Source organism: Xenopus laevis, chromosome 5S (genome assembly GCF_017654675.1).
Source record: "Xenopus laevis strain J_2021 chromosome 5S, Xenopus_laevis_v10.1, whole genome shotgun sequence".
In the NCBI taxonomy this organism is placed as follows: Eukaryota; Metazoa; Chordata; class Amphibia; order Anura; family Pipidae; genus Xenopus; species Xenopus laevis.
Genome location: NC_054380.1, coordinates 2,003,929 through 2,021,308, shown reverse-complemented (window position 1 = coordinate 2,021,308; position 17,380 = coordinate 2,003,929). Strand labels below are relative to the sequence as shown.

General features: G+C 39.4%; 1 protein-coding gene across 1 annotated transcript in view; it reads left to right on the top strand.

The window, feature by feature from the left end:
- spred2.S (sprouty related, EVH1 domain containing 2 S homeolog) overlaps positions 1-17,380 on the top strand; it is a 49,411-nt gene that overhangs the window by 30,435 nt on the left and 1,596 nt on the right. The window contains exons 2-5 of the mRNA XM_018264839.2: positions 5,171-5,345; positions 7,511-7,679; positions 11,776-11,840; positions 15,484-15,636. Coding sequence (XP_018120328.1) covers positions 5,171-5,345; positions 7,511-7,679; positions 11,776-11,840; positions 15,484-15,636 — 562 coding nt within the window. The remainder of the gene's footprint in view (positions 1-5,170; positions 5,346-7,510; positions 7,680-11,775; positions 11,841-15,483; positions 15,637-17,380) is intronic.

Genomic DNA, 17,380 nt, shown 5'->3' with positions numbered 1-17,380 from the left:
GGGGGGAAAATGATCTTTTTGACGAAAAGTCACATGATTTCACTACCTGCCCCTAATTCACATATGCAAATTAAGATTCGGTTCATCCAGGCACAAGGATTCGGCCGAATCCTGCCGAAAAAGGCCGAATCCCGAACCGAATCCTGGATTCGGTGCATCCCTATATGAAACCAAGGGAGTTTTATGGCAGCATGGATTGTATGACTTAAGCCAGTGATCCCCAACCAGTAGCTCGTGAGTAACATGTTGCTCCCCAACCCCTTGGATGTTGCTCCCAGTGGCCTCAAAACAGGTGATTATTTTTGAATTCCAGGCTTGGAGGCAAGTTTTAGTTGTATAAAAACCAGGTGTACTGCCAAACTGAGCCTCAATGTAGGTTGACAATCCACATAGGGACTACCAAATGGCCAATCACAGCCCTTATTTGGCACCCCAAGAACATTTTTCATGCTAGTGTTGCTCCCCAACTCCTTTTACTTCTGAATGTTGCTCACGGGTTCAAAAGGTTGGGGATCCCTGACTTAAGCCGTCATTAGCAACCAGTCAAACGTTTTTTGTTATTATTATTATAACTGTAGTAGACTAGTAAAAGCTAGTTGCACTTTGGTTTCCATGGGATACTGAGCTGGAGGGAACTTTTCCCGTTATACTATGTGATCCCAAATTTCCAACATCAAACATGTCTGCCAGCTATGTAAGGCAATATTAAAGGGATACTGTCATGGGGAAAAAAAAAGGTTTTCAAAATGAATCAGTTAATAGTGCTGCTCAAGCAGAATTCTGCACTGAAATCCATTTCTTAAAAGAGCAAACAGATTTTTTTATATTTAATTTTGAAATCTGACATGGGGCTACACGTATTGTCAATTTCCCAGCTGCCCCTGGTCATGTGACTTGTGCCTGCACTTTAGGAGAAAAATGCTTTTTGGCAGGCTGCTGTTTTTCCTTCTCAATGTAACTGAATGTGTCTCAGTGAGACATGGGTTTTACTATTGAGTGTTGTTCTTAGATCTACCAGGCAGCTGTTATCTGTGTATATAGTGTTAGGGAGCTGCTATCTGGTTACCTTCCCGTTGTTCTGTTGTTAGGCTGCTGGGGGGAAAGGGAGGGGGCTGATATCACTTCAGCTTGCAGTACAGCAGTAAAGAGTGATTGAAGTTTATCAGAGCACAAGTCACATGACTTGGGGCAGCTGGGAAACTGACAAAATGTCTAGCCCCATGTCAGATTTTAAAATTGAATATAAAAAAATCTGTTTGCTCTTTTGAGAAATGGATTTCAGTGCAGAATTCTGCTGGAGCAGCACTATTAACTGATTCATTTTGAAAAAATTTTTTTTTCCAATGACAGTATCCCTTTAAGTAATGGTTGCCATCCGTATGTGTGTCCTGTGTACATTTATGTATATTTGTCCTCCAAAGGCCCTCTCTGATTGTGGTGCCCAGGATTATACATCTGTACCCTACCGTTAGATGATCCTGTTCTATGGCCGTAGCTCATAGCATTAATTCAATGAGAGAAAGATCAGCACTCGGTTTATACAGATATGAAACCCAGTGTTTTTATCCCTGTTATGCAGTTTGTTTTTGGACAATTGTGCATCTATATTTTAGCAACATTGCTCTCTCTTTAACAACAGCCGTAAATAGATGGTATTTTATCTGTTCATCTGGTGAGTAAATCTTTTGATATTGAAAACAAAACAATGTCTGTGGGGAAACTGAATATGTGTTGAAACTTCCGCTGACTTTGAAGGTCACTAGGACTTGATTACATTGGTGGAGCAATGGTGGGAGCTGTAAGAAAAGTTCCTTTCAGCAGCTGCTAAATCCCACAAGCAACACACATACCCAGTTTCATTCTCTTTCTCTCTCTTAAATCTCAGGTTAAACTAATGGAGCTCGTTCCATTAAAATGCTTTTTGGCAGGCTGCTGTTTTTCCTTCTCAATGTAACTGAATGTGTCTCAGTGAGACATGGGTTTTACTATTGAGTGTTGTTCTTAGATCTACCAGGCAGCTGTTATCTGTGTATATAGTGTTAGGGAGCTGCTATCTGGTTACCTTCCCGTTGTTCTGTTGTTAGGCTGCTGGGGGGAAAGGGAGGGGGCTGATATCACTTCAGCTTGCAGTACAGCAGTAAAGAGTGATTGAAGTTTATCAGAGCACAAGTCACATGACTTGGGGCAGCTGGGAAACTGACAAAATGTCTAGCCCCATGTCAGATTTTAAAATTGAATATAAAAAAATCTGTTTGCTCTTTTGAGAAATGGATTTCAGTGCAGAATTCTGCTGGAGCAGCACTATTAACTGATTCATTTTGAAAAAATTTTTTTTTCCAATGACAGTATCCCTTTAAGTAATGGTTGCCATCCGTATGTGTGTCCTGTGTACATTTATGTATATTTGTCCTCCAAAGGCCCTCTCTGATTGTGGTGCCCAGGATTATACCATCTGTACCCTACCGTTAGATGATCCTGTTCTATGGCCGTAGCTCATAGCATTAATTCAATGAGAGAAGATCAGCACTCGGTTTATACAGATATGAAACCCAGTGTTTTTATCCCTGTTATGCAGTTTGTTTTTGGACAATTGTGCATCTATATTTTAGCAACATTGCTCTCTCTTTAACAACAGCCGTAAATAGATGGTATTTTATCTGTTCATCTGGTGAGTAAATCTTTTGATATTGAAAACAAAACAATGTCTGTGGGGAAACTGAATATGTGTTGAAACTTCCGCTGACTTTGAAGGTCACTAGGACTTGATTACATTGGTGGAGCAATGGTGGAGCTGTAAGAAAAGTTCCTTTCAGCAGCTGCTAAATCCCACAAGCAACACACATACCCAGTTTCATTCTCTTTCTCTCTCTTAAATCTCAGGTTAAACTAATGGAGCTCGTTCCATTTGTCTTCATAGTGTTTGTATCAGAGGCCTATTTCACTTGATGCAAGCGTATTTTTATAGTTACTTTTTTGAAATATTACATGCAGTGCATAGTAGCCAAGACACTTACTGATGTGCTTTGCCCCTATAATGTTCTTCTGTTATCACTTTGTGTATGATATACAGTGGCACACAGGGTGTTGGGCCTCACTACGGCTGGCACAGGCCTCTACTAGGACAATCATGTTCTATGGGGTTCCATGTAAAGTTGCAACACTGTGCAGCTCTCTTGGGTTCCATGTTAAGTTGCATATTTGTGCAGCTTTCTTGTGCAACATTTGAAGTTTTAGTATTGTGCAGTTTTTTGCGGTTCCGTGTAAATTGCAACACTGCAGCTTTCTTGGGTTTTTTAAAGTTTCAATATTGAGCAGCTTTCTTGGGTCCCATTCAAAGTTTAGCTATTGTGTAGCTTTCTTGGATTCCATTCAAAATTTAGCTATTGTGTAGCTTTCTTGGGTTCCATTCAAAGTTTAAATATTGTTTCGCTTTCTTGGGTAACATTTTAAGTTTAGATACAGTATTGTGTAGCTTTCTTGGGTTCCATTTAAAGTTTAGATGTTGTGTAGCTTTCTTGGATTCCATTCAAAGTTTAGCTATTGTGTAGCTTTCTTGGGTTCCATTTAAAGTTTAGATATTGTGTAGCTTTCTTGGATTCCATTTAAAGTTTAGATGTTGTGTAGCTTTCTTGGTTTTCCATTTAAAGTTTAGATGTTGTGTAGCTTTCTTGGGTTCCATTCAAAGTTTAAATATTGTTTAGCTTTCTTGGGTAACATTTTAAGTTTAGATACAGTATTGTGTAGCTTTCTTGGGTTCCATTTAAAGTTTAGATGTTGTGTAGCTTTCTTGGGTTCCATTTAAATTTTAGATATTGTGCAGCTTTCTTGGATTCCATTCAAAGTTTAGCTATTGTGTAGCTTTCTTGGGTTCCATTTAAAGTTTAGATATTGTGTAGCTTTCTTGGATTCCATTTAAAGTTTAGATGTTGTGTAGCTTTCTTGGATTCCATTTAAAGTTTAGATGTGTAGCTTTCTTGGATTCCATTCAAAGTTTAGCTATTGTGTATCTTTCTTGGGTTCCATTTAAAGTTTAGATATTTTGCAGCTTTCTTGGGTCCCATATAAAGTTTCATTAATTTCGTGCAACAAGTATAGACACGGACATTTTTTCTCAGTGGAGCTGCAGGACAATTGCATAGTACAATAGAATATATGTGCAAAGAGTAAGGCTTCGATATCATCCTATGGTATTATTATTCAGTAGGTGGTGGGCGAGATCTAAAAGTATGTAGCTGTAAGACTGTCATGCAAAGCTTATTGAGAATTTTTCAGATTACATGAATCGTGCAGCTTCTTGGTGACATTTCTGCGCACGCCTTTGGCAATTTTCTTCTGCAGCTGCCTTAACAAAAGTCCTTTGGTTTCTGTAATCCTTAAAGGGATTCTGCATGATTTGTGTGATTTTGTTTTTATTTCTTACTAACCCTCTTTACACTGTAAATAATTCACTCTACAATATAATATTTCATTCCTGAACCAACAAGTGTATTTAGTTGTAATATTGGTGTGTAGGTGCATCTCAGCTCATTTTGCCTGGTCATGTGATTTCAGAAAGAGCCAGCACTTTAGGATGGAACTGCTTTCTGGCAGGCTGTTGTTTCTCCTACTCAATGTAACTGAATGTGTCGCAGTGGGACCTGGATTTTACTATTGAGTGCAGCTGTTATCTTGTGTTAGGGAGCTGCTATCTGGTTTCCTTCCCATTGTTCTGTTGTTAGGCTGCTGGGGGGGGTATCACTCCAACTTGCAGTACAGCAGTAAAAAGTGACTGAAGTTTATCAGAGCACAAGTCACATGACTGGGGGCAGCTGGGAAATTGACAATATGTCTAGCCCCATGTCAGATTTCAAAACTGAATATAAAAAAATCTGTTTGCTCTTTTGAGAAATGGATTTCAGTGCAGAATTCTGCTGGAACAGCTCTATTAACTGATGTCTTTATTTAAAAAAAGCATGTTTCCCATGACAGTATCCCTTTAACAATATTATTCCTTAAAAACTGCACAGATGCTTTCAGGTATGTTTTTTTTTTTTCTTTTTTTTGCTCATTTGATGTTATTGTAGGGAGCTGACCAGGGCCATTGTGTATTGCATTCAATATATATTATAAATAATCTTTCTGCTGTTCATCCACAAAAAGCTTGAGTGACTTATGTGCTTCTCTGTTGCAGTGACAGCTACATTGTGCGTGTGAAGGCGGTGGTTATGAGCCGGGATGACTCCAGAGGGGGGTGGCTACCGCATGAAGGAGGCGGACTGAGTCGCGTAGGCGTCTCCAAGGTGTATCCAGAGGAGAGTGGGAGGAGCAATTTTCTCATCCATGGGGAAAGATTGAATGACAAACTGGTAAGGAAAAATGTGGTTTATTGTTTTTACTCAGTGTGTGTGTAGATAACGTTTCATACAATTCCTGTTCATGTTTAAACCGAGAGGAATGACCTTAGTCTGTCTCTATAAATGTAAGCTCACTAATAACTCTGCAGAAGTCCCATCATTACAGCTTGACATCTCCTACTCTCAACTATTGTCTCAGTTTGTCGGCTTTTTATCCTCTCTCAGATCAGCCTTATCTCACAGATACAGTGGCATTAAAGGGATACAGTCATGGGAAAAAATGTTTTTTTACGCATCAGTTAATAGTGCTGCACCAGCAGAATTCTGCACTGAAATCCATTTCTCAAAAGAGCAAACAGATTTTGTTATATTTAATTTTGAGATCTGACATGGGGCTAGACATTTTGTCAGTTTCCCGAATATGTTCTAGACCAGTGATCCCCAACCAGTAGCTCGTGAGTAACATGTTGCTCTCCAACCCCTTGGATGTTGCTCCCAGTGGCCTCAAAGCAGGAGCTTATTTTTGAATTCCAGGCTTGGAGGCAAGTTTTGGTTGTATAAAAACTAGGGATGCACGGAATCCACTATTTTGGATTCGGCCGAACCCCAGAATCCTTTACAAAGGATTCGGCCGAATACTGAACCAAATCCGAGTTTGCATATGCAAATTAGGAGTGGGAAGGGAAAAACATTTTTACTTCCTTGTTTTGTGACAAAAAGTCACGCGATTTCCCTCTTCGTCCCTAATTTGAATTAGGATTCGGTTTGGCAGGACAGAAGGATTCGGCTGAATCCTGCAGAAAAAGGCCGAAACCCGAACCAAATCCTGGATTCGGTGCATCCCTAATAAAAACCAGGTGTACTGCCAAACAGAGCCTCAATGTAGGTTGACAATCCACATAGGGGCTACCAAATGGGCAATCACAGCTCTTATTTGGCACCCCAGGAACATTTTTTATGCTAGTGTTGCTCCCCAACTTCTTTTACATCTGAATGTTGCTCACGGGTTCAAAAGGTTGGGGATCCCTGCTCTAGATCATTGTTCTGCTGAAGGCAGGCTGCAGTCAGTTAGAGCTGGTGCAAATTGCAATGGGGGGGGGCATTGTGTTTCCAGAAAAAAGTTCAGGACTGAATTGCATTTTGAAAGAGTGAATAGAGCAAAATCTTTCAACATGCTTGAATCGATATTTTTTAATAATTCATTTGTCTCCACCCAACAAAATGTTTAATTGTAAATGTAATTGCAAACAGCTGTAACTGTCCCTCTGTGCACTACTGGTTCTGACTCTTGACACAGGGTAGCACAGTCCAGCTCTTCTCTGGCCAAAATTTCCAACAGTTAATTAGCTGGCTTCTGCTACATTATTTTAGTCGTCAGAACCACCGGTGCAGCAAAGGGCAAATACTGCTTTGAATAACATTTACATTTGCAAATAATTACAAACCATCAAAGGTTATTAACTAGTGTTCAGTGGAAAGTTGCCCAGAATTATGTAACCCTTTAAAGATGAAGGAAAGCTACAGAGGCTGTTTTTTGCCAATAGATCAACCACAATAGTACAAGCTATAACACTATATTTATTCTGCAGAATGCTTTACCATACCTGAGTAATCAGCTATAGAAGCTCTCTCTGTTTGTTTAGGATAGCAGCTGCCATATTAGCTTGGTGTGACATCACTTCCTGCCTGAGTCTCTCCCTGCTCACTCATAGCTCTGGGCTCAGTGGGAGAGGAGCAAACTGAGCATGCTCTGCCCTAGCCCTGGAGGTTTAAGCTGAAAACAGTTAGTCTGATACAGAAGCCCATGAGTACACAATAGAAGGAAAGAAATGTGCTGTTTGACAGAGGACTCAGAGCAGCATTACTTTGAGCATTAGTGGTGTATTTATATAGACCTTTCTGATAAAGCTTACTTACTTTTAACCTTTCCTTCTCCATTAATTGCAAAAAGGAACCTACATATTAATAGGGGAAATGAGATTAAAAAAAAATATATAAATACATTTGTAAGTGCAGCTCTATAGTTCCATTTCCTAATTGGTTCGTTTTGGCAAGTCTATACTGGCTCCACTTCGGTGTAAGCTCAGAGTTGTGTATAACTAATGATTTAATTGCTACAGGCTTATCCGTAATAATTGTATGGAATGATATTTATTCTCCCCTCGCTGTGCCCCTAGATCTTATTGGAATGTTATTTGAAAAAGGACTTGGTCTACTGGAAAGCGACTCCAACATTTCATCACTGGTTAGTGGAAAACAGGAGGTTTGGCCTCACCTTTCAGAGTCCAGCTGATGCCAGAGCCTTCGACAGAGGAGTCCGCAAAGCCATTGAAGACCTCACAGAAGGTAATGAAACCTGCGTTTTGTCTGTTCTTCGCCTACGGCCGTGGGGCCTGTGAGATTTGTCACATTCCAATGCTCTTTTTTTTTCATACTGGTGATACCAGAAAAACCCTGAAGCTGAATAATGTTGTCCGGCAAAGAAAGAGGAGGATATATATATATATATAATGATATATGATTATAAATACTTTGTTCCTTTGTACTTTGTTACAAACCGTTTCTATAGTCATCAGAGCCATATTTTCACTTTCAAACATGGAGCAATAAGGCATCAGACATGGGTCATTTTCAGTTCGATGCACTGAATCCACTATTTTGGATTCTGCCGAACCCCCAAATCCTTTGAGAAAGTTTCAGTTGAATACCGTACCAAATCCGAATTCTAATCAGGGGTGGGAAGGGGGAAAACACTACTACTAAAATACTTTCTTGTTTTGTGACAAAAAGTCACGTGATTTCCCTCCCTGCCCCTAATTTGCATATGTAAATTCGGATTCGGATTTGGTTCGGCCGGACAGAAGAATTTGGCGGAATCCTGCTGAAAAAGGCCGAATCCCGAACCGAATCCTGGATCCGAATCCTAGGCTGGCTGTCTTAGCATGTTACAGTTAAGAGGCACATTTATCAAAGGTCGAATTTCGAGTTTTTAAGACTACCATAAATTCGAATTCAAAATGTATTTACAAAAAAAAAATCACATTTTTAAAACTTGGTTGAATGGAATCGACCCGAAAACTCAAATCGAATTCGAATTTTAAAAACTCTATTCAAGGGAAGGCTGCAAACAACTGAAAATTGATCCCTCGACCTCTCCCATTGACTTCAACAGCAGTTCGGCAGGTTTGAGGTGGTGAATAGCCGAATTCAAGTTCTAAAAGGGCCATGGAGTATGGGAGTATGATAAATCTCAGAAATCGAATTTGAAGTTTTTTAAAAACTCAAATCGAATTTGAATAACTCCCTAGTCGAATTTGACAGTTTTGACCATAAAAAAAACTTAAACATGCAAATTTTCAATTCGACCCTTCATAAATCTGCCCCTAAATGTCCACAACCCTGACTTAACCAAAAGCCTGATATTTGCAGTCTAAAAATGTTAATATCAAAAATCCAGTACATCCATTATGTGCCTGTGCCTTTGGGCTGCTTAAAAACACAGCACCCTAATTGCCCTATGTAGCATATATTTGTATATATTACATATTATATAGTCTTCTCTACATGTATATATTTATGCATGTGAGCTGCCATACTGCTTCCTTTGCTGATTTATTATAACTATTTAGAAATTGGTAAATAATTGATTTCTACTGGAATCCTTTTGTTAAGGACTAGTACCTCATTCTAAGTCAACGACTGATTCTGGGCCAATTTGCCCTTGGGTAGTAACCTATAGCAACCAATCAAATTGCCTGCAGCTGGCTTAAAAAATACAATCGCCGATTGCTGGTTGCTATGGGTTACTGCACATGGGCAAATTGGCCCAACGTTGAGCAATAATTTCAGTATCAACGACAATGGGGGCAAATCAACAGTTTGTCCAGTCAATATCTGATACAGGATCAGCCACAAATCTATTGGGCAGGCTTAGAAGTACCTGTTGGTCCAATCCACTTCTAATGGGCCTATATTACTGAAAATAATCTATATTATATTGAAATATCTGCTTGTTTGGTGATCTCTCTAAACAAACAAATCTATCTGTGTCTGACACTTGGTAGAATTGAATGCACGAAAAGTTCCCCTATACATCTTAGCTGTGTCAACTCCAGTGGAGACAAGAATTGGAAGGAAAAGTAAAGTTCATGGCCAAAAAGTTAATTCTTTAATGTAACTTTGTTTCTTTAAAGGAAAACTAAAACCCTGAAAAAGATATTGCATGTAAAGAAACCATTTTCATAATAATATACTTTTTTAGTAGTATGTGCCATTGGGTAATCATAAATAGAAAATTGCCATTTTTAGAACTTAGGGTAACCTCCTAGGATCCTACAATTCACGGTCCACACAAACAATGCAAACACACTACTTGTTAGGTCACATGAGCCATGACAGAATTTTGTCTTTTGCTTCCAAACTTCTTCCTGTTAGAGCTGCAGTATTTCTGGTCAGGTGATCTCTTCCTGTTACAGTTAGAGCTGCAGTATTTCTGGTCAGATGATCTCTTCCTGTTACAGTTAGAGCTCCAGTATTTCTGGTCAGGTGATCTCTTCCTGTTACAGTTAGAGCTGCAGTATTTCTGGTCAGATGATCTCTTCCTGTTACAGTTAGAGCTGCAGTATTTCTGGTCAGGTGATCTCTTCCTGTTAGAGCTGCAGTATTTCTGGTCAGGTGATCTTTTCCTGTTACAGTTAGAGCTGCAGTATTTCTGGTCAGGTGATCCCTTCCTGTTACAGTTAGAGCTGCAGTATTTCTGGTCAGCTGATCTCTTCCTGTTACAGTTAGAGCTGCAGTATTTCTGGTCAGGTGATCTCTTCCTGTTACAGTTAGAGCTGCAGTATTTCTGGTCAGGTGATCTCTTCCTGTTACAGTTAGAGCTGCAGTATTTCTGGTCAGGTGATCTCTTCCGGTTACAGTTAGAGCTGCAGTATTTCTGGTCAGCTGATCTCTGAGGCAGCACATGGAATATCATAAAATGGGGACTCAAGGGAAAAGATGTAAAAGGGCAATATTTAATTAAATTAAATGTCTGATTTTGATAACATACTTTAATATGCAACTGAATATGATTAATTTGGGGGTATAGTTTTCCTTTAAGTGAAAAAAATCCACCAATGATTATTACTAACAGAGGACACAGTATTTTAGTCAGGGCCTTTCCCTGGCACTAATAAGAACCTTACACTAGGGACAGTTGCCTAGACGTAGCCATCATTCAGTTGATAAATGTAAGATTGGAATTTCTCTAAAATGGAAGGGTTACGGATAGTTTCCTAGAGTCTATGGGGCAAATTTATGGGGCATGTGTAATAAGTGGCCACTTCAAGCATTTGCACCAACATCTCTAATAAAGACGTCCATACGACTTTAATGTACCAGCCCTATTCAAATTGACCTAATCGTAATAGGGCTAGCGATCGCTAGCATCATTTTGATTTGAAACACTCGCACTGCTTAAGTAACGCTAGCGAAAAGTCGCCAACATTCACTACCAGAACACAACTTTGCATTTTAGTGAATTAGTGTAGTTTCACTAATTCACTAATTTTCACTAGGCGAAGTGCCGCGAAGTGTGGGAAACGTGTTTGTTTCCGACAATTCGCCTTTAAGTGAATTTGCCCCTTTGTATAGTGGGGTAGTTATTGTTGCACAACAGAATTCGTGATCAAAAAGATTCCTGTATGGCAGCACCTGCATAAGAGGAGTCCCAACAAAGGTGGATTGGCTGCCTCTCTTTAATGACTGCACTGCCCCAACTGGAGCATTTTGTACTTTTTAAATGGAAATGTGAGTATACTTCTTCATTTTGTATACTTGAATTCGTCTGCAGATGCAACTGCTCCAGAACGTGTTCACGGTTATCCTTGATATAGTGACAAAGTGTAGATGAGATTACCATCCGTCTTGTTAACTAGACAACCTGAGACTTTCCCAGATCCATCAGTCAGCTATAGGGCTAATGGTACGATCAGGAATGTAAACTTCATTTATCTAGAACAGGGGTCCCCAACCTTTTTCACCCATGAGCAGCATTCAGATGTAAAAGGAGTTGGGGAGCAACACAAACGTTGCATGAAACAAGTCCCTGGGGTGCCAATTAAGATCTGTGATTGGCTATTTGGTGGCCTCTATGTGGACTTGTAGCCTACAGGAGACTACGTTTGGCAATATATCTGGTTTTTATGCACCAAAACTTTCTCCAAGCCTGGAATTCAAAAATAAGCTCCTGCTTTGAGGCGACTGGGACTCACGAGCTACTGGTTGGGGATCACTGATCTAGAACATTTAACATAAAATACTTGACCCAAAATACTTTTGGATTAACTTACCCTTTAAATCAAAGTCACTGATGTTCTGTTAATGCGTTACTGATGTTTCATTATCTTGACTTTAAAAATGTTTAATGTGTATTAATTAGCTGCTTTCCTTATTTTTAAAGGATCTACAACTTCTTCTTCCACAATCCATAACGAGGCAGAGCTTGGGGATGATGATGTGTTTGCTGTAAGTACCATATATAGATATTTTATCTGTATGTTTTATTTATATATATATAGAGTTATCTGTATGAGCCAAGAGGCCTTACATGGCATTTCTCTCAATCCATTCAGAAGATACTATAACTATATATACTATAAACAGTGACTAGTGATGTCATCAGTTATAAACGGTGAGTTCTGATGTCATTTCTGTCACATGACTCATTGAAACTTGTGTATTATAATAAATAAAGTACCCCCAGTTGTAAAAAATGGGGATATTAGAAGTTACCTCGGAGTTTCATGACCTGTATAAATGATCATGGAACTCCTCTGTGACTTCTAATATCCTCATATTTTACAATAAGGGCTACTTTATTCTCTATATAATTGTTAAAGGGGGTTGTTCATCTTCCAACATTTTTTATCAGTTCAGTTGGTTTGGCAGAATTAAAGACTTTGTTTTCTAATTTTCTATTTGCAACAGGTTTTCTATTATTGAAGTTTAAAGTTTCAATTTTCATCCTTCTTGTGTCTTTCTAAAGCAGCTGTGGGAGGGGTAAAACATGTTTTTTTCAAAACACATCAGTTAATAGTGCTGCTCCAGCAGAATTCTGCACTGAAATCCATTTCTCAAAAGAGCAAACAGATTTTTTTATATTCAATTTTGAAATCTGACATGGGGCTAGACATATTGTCAGTTTCCCAGCTGCCCCCAGTCATGTGACTTGTGCTCTGATAAACTTCAGTCACTCTTTACTGCTGTACTGCAAGTTGGACTGATATCACCCCCTCCCTTTCCCCCCAGCAGCCTAACAACAGAACAATGGGAAGGTAACCAGATAGCAGCTCCCTAACACAAGATAACAGCTGCCTGGTAGATCTAAGAACAACACTCAATAGTAAAATCCAGGTCCCACTGAGACACATTCAGTTACATTGAGTAGGAGAAACAACAGGCTGCCAGAAAGCAGTTCCATCCTAAAGTGCTGGCTCTTTCTGAAATCACATGACCAGGCAAAATGAGCTGAGATGCACCTACACACCAATATTACAACTAAATACACTTGTTGCTTCAGGAATGACATTTTATATTGTACAGTGAATTATTTGCAGTGTAAACTGTGTCATTTAGAAATAAAAACTACATTATAAAAATCATGACAGAATCCCTTGCATATGTTCTAGAATAGCTATGTCTAAGCAGCTTATCAATATACCTTAATCTTTGCCTTTTTCTTCTGATTCTTTCCAGCTTTGAAATGGGGGTCACTGACCCCAACTAAAAACAAATACTCAGTAAGGCTACACATTTATTGTAATTGTTACTTTTTATTTTTCATATTTTTATTAAGGCGTCTCCTATTCATATTCCAGTCTCTTATTCAAATCAGTGCATGGTTGCTAGGGGAATTTGGACCCTAGCAATCAGACTGCTGAAATTACAAACTGGAGAGCTGCTGAATAAAAAGCGAAATAACTCAAAAACCACAAATAATAAAAAATTAAAACCAATTGCAAATTGCCTCAGAATATCGCTCTCCACATCATACTAAAAGTTAATTTAAAGGCGAACAACCGCTTGTAATAAGCAGACATTAAGCAAATGCTGCTTTGAATCGCAATCACTTTTACAAATAACGTTAAAAGCACTGAAAATTGTTAATGAATGTACAGTGGAAAGTTGCTTAGAATTATGTTTTCTTTTATTAGGCAAATTGTTATTTTCCAATACAGGTATGGGATCCGGGAACCTGTTATGCAGAAAGCTCTGAATTATGGACTTTCATTAGCTGCCGGTTCCCAGCTAGCTGCCACATTTGATTTATGAATACCAATCACAGAGGGTGATGAGCACTGATGGAGTCCCTATGCACACCTCTCCCAAAATATTCCATATAGCTTACCTCTTAACTGTCCCAGACAGTCCCGATTTTGACAGCTCAACCCGCAGTCTCGAATTGTTACTGAAATGTCCCAAATTTCTCTCTGATCTCCTGCACTGAAAAGCCAGAGAAAGATACAACGTTTCTAACTTAACTGGCTTTTGGCAGAGAGCCCAGAATAGATACTTTTGTAACAATGTAAGATAAGCAGGTCTCTTGGGAGAACTCACAGCTTAAAGGGCAATTCACCTTCATTAGCAAAACTGTAATAACACATAAAAAACACAGAAATGTGTTCAAACTGTCATTTGGCAACTGGAAACACGTTTACTGCACAAATCCTGGACAATATGAATTTTTCTCTTGTAGGGGGGGAAGAGAATAGTTCAGTCATTTGTGTTGAATTTTTAGCGTCTCTCTAACCCTCTGACTAAAAAGGATAAAAACCGCTGCAGACTTTTTTATTTCAGCAAAGTGTTGGAGAATCCAGGTGTTTGCTTGATATTCGGTCTGGTGTTCATTTGTGGATAATACAAAGACATAGTCACTTAGAGTTGGGATAAGATGGAAAACCAAAGGGCACGGCTTATTTCAGGCTCATCACATTCCTTTCCTCGTGTTTGTGCCTCAACATGCGCTTGTTTCAACACGCACAACTTGTACAGAAACTGCTGCTAAAGGGCCACTACAATTTCGTTTGCTGTTTTAAGCATGTTAAAAAAATCCGAATTTTTCACACATCATGAGATGAAAATGTAGGGAAATCAAGTGATTGTGGAGTTTGATTCTAGTTTTATTTTAAAAGCATCAGTTAATAGAGCTGCTCCAGCAGAATTCTGCACTGAAATCCATTTCTCAAAAGAGCAAACAGATTTTTTTATATTCAATTTTGAAATCTGACATGGGGCTAGACATATTGTCAATTTCCCAGCTGCCCCCAGTCATGTGAATTGTGCTCTGATAAACTTCAGTCACTCTTTACTGCTGCACTGCAAATTAAAGTGATATCACCCCACGCCCACTCCCTTTCCCCCCCAGCAGCCTAACAACAGAACAATGGGATGGTAACCGGATAGCAGCTCCCTAACACAAGATAACAGCTGCCTGGTAGATCTAAGAACAACACTCAATAGTAAAATCCAGGTCCCATTGAGACTCCTTGTGTTAGGGAGCTGCTATCTGGTTACCTTCCCATTGTTCTTTTGTTAGGTTGCAGGGGGAGGGGGTGATATCAGTCCAACTTGCAGTACAGCAGTAAAGAGTGATTAAAGTTTATCAGAGCACAAGTCAGATGACTGGGGGCAGCTGGGAAATTGACAATATGTCTAGCCCCATGTCAGATTTCAAAATTAAATATAAAAAAATCTGTTTGCTCTTTTGAGAAACAGATTTCAGTGCAGAATTCTGCTGGAGCAGCACTATTAACTGATGTGTTTGAAAGAAAAACTTTTTTTTTTTCCATGAAAGTATCCCTTTAAAGGTGAACAATCCCTTTAAGGTATGGAGATCCAAATTATGAAAAAAGACCATTTATCCAGAAAACCCCTGGTCCTGAGCATTCTGGATACCAGGTCCCATACGTTCACAGTGAACATATCATTCTTCTAAAAGGAATACCAACGTCAAAGATCACTCATATCCTTGGGGTGTTATCTTTTTTATAAAACCCTCTTTTTGCATAGTTGCAGCCCCATAAAGTGTTGGATTGTTGCTGCTGCTCAGCCCTGGAAGTTGTACTTGCTCCATACGTTCCACTATTAATAAAATCTCTGTTTCTTACAGACCAACACTGACAGCTCCTCAAACTCCTCCCAGAAGCGAGAGCCGCCAGTGAGGACAATCGCTTCTCCTTTGCCCGGCGGACATTGCCGATACAGCACCCTGAGCAACATTGATCTTCCTGGTTTTGAACATTGTCCTACAGAACAAGTACAGGTATTATTTCCTTAGGGTCAAGTCCTCTTTTGTGAGCCAGCACCTACTATATAACTATGTTGGGGGCATAATAACAGTAACCCTACCATAGTTCTAGGACAAACAGCTAGTATTCCTCCCAGCTCCCATACTGACTGGCATTTGAAAAACAACTGTATTCCATTAATTTATTCTAGAACCAACTCACCATATTAGAATAAAATCAGGATTCCTATCTCAGGAGCAAAAGGGGATACTTGGCCCTCACCAAAAGTGCAGGTGAGCCTCACACCTGTGTGTGCATTTACTGACCGGCTTTCCCTTAAAGGAGAAGGAAAGCTACAGAGACAGTTTATTGCCAATAGATTAGCCACAATAGTACAAGCTGTAACACTATATTTATTCTGTAGAATGCTTTACCATTCCTGACTAACCAGCTCTAGAACCTCTGTTTGTTTAGGATAGCAGCTGCCATATTAGCTTGGTGTGACATCACTTCCTGCCTGAGTCTCTCTCTGCTCACTCATAACTCTGGGCTCAGATTACAGCAGGGAGGGAGAGAGGAACAAACTGAGCATGCTCAAGCCCTAGCCCTGGAGGTTTAAGCTGAAAACAGTTAGTCTGATACAGAAGCCCATGAGTACACAATAGAAGGAAAGAAATGTGCTGTTTCTTTTGACAGAGGACTCAGAGCAGAATTACTTTGAGGGGTTACTGGTGTATTTATATTTATTCTGATAAAGCTTACTTACTTTTAGCCTTTCCTTCTCCTTTAAAGGGGTACTGTCCTGGGAAAACATGTTTTCTTTCAAAACACATCAGTTAATAGTGCTGCTCCAGCAGAATTCTGCACTGAAATCCATTTCTCAAAAGAGCAAACAGATTTTTTTATATTTAATTTTGAAATCTGACATGGGGCTAGACATATTGTCAGTTTCCCAGCTGCCCCAGTCATGTGACTTGTGCTCTGATAAACTTCAGTCACTCTTTACTGCTGTACTGCAAGTTGGACTGATATCACTCCCTCCCTCCCCCCCCCCCCAGCAGCCAAACAAAAGAACAATGGGAAGGTAACCAGATAGCAGCTCCCTAACACAAGATAACAGCTGCCTGGTAGATCTAAGAACAACACTCAATAGTAAAATCCAGGTCCCACTGAGACACATTCAGTTACATTGAGTAGGAGAAACAACAGGCTGCCAGAAAGCAGTTCCACCCTAAAGTGCTGGCTCTTTGTGAAATCACATGACCAGGCAAAATGAGCTGAGTTGCACCTACACACCAATATTACAACTAAATACACTTGCTGCTTCAGGAATGACATTTTATATTGTACAGTGAATTATTTGCAGTGTAATTTAGAAATAAAAACAACATCATAAAATCATGACAGAATCACTTTAACAAAAGATGCCCATTACTTCATTTCTATTACTTCTTAAAATTGTAGAGTGAGTATATGTACACAGTATATACAATATTTATATGAAGTATCATTTTTCCTGACTACTGATATTCTATCTGCTTGTGCTACATCAGTGATCCCCAACCAGTAGCTCGTGAGTAACATGTTGCTCCCCAACCCCTTGGATGTTGCTCCCAGTGGCCTCAAAGCAGGAGCTTATTTTTGAATTTGTGACTTGGAGGCAAGTTTTAGTTGTATAAAAACCAGATGTACTGCCAAACAGAGTCTCCTGTAGCTGCCAGTCCATATAGGGGCCACCAAACAGCCAATCACAGTCCTTATTTGACATCCCCATGGACA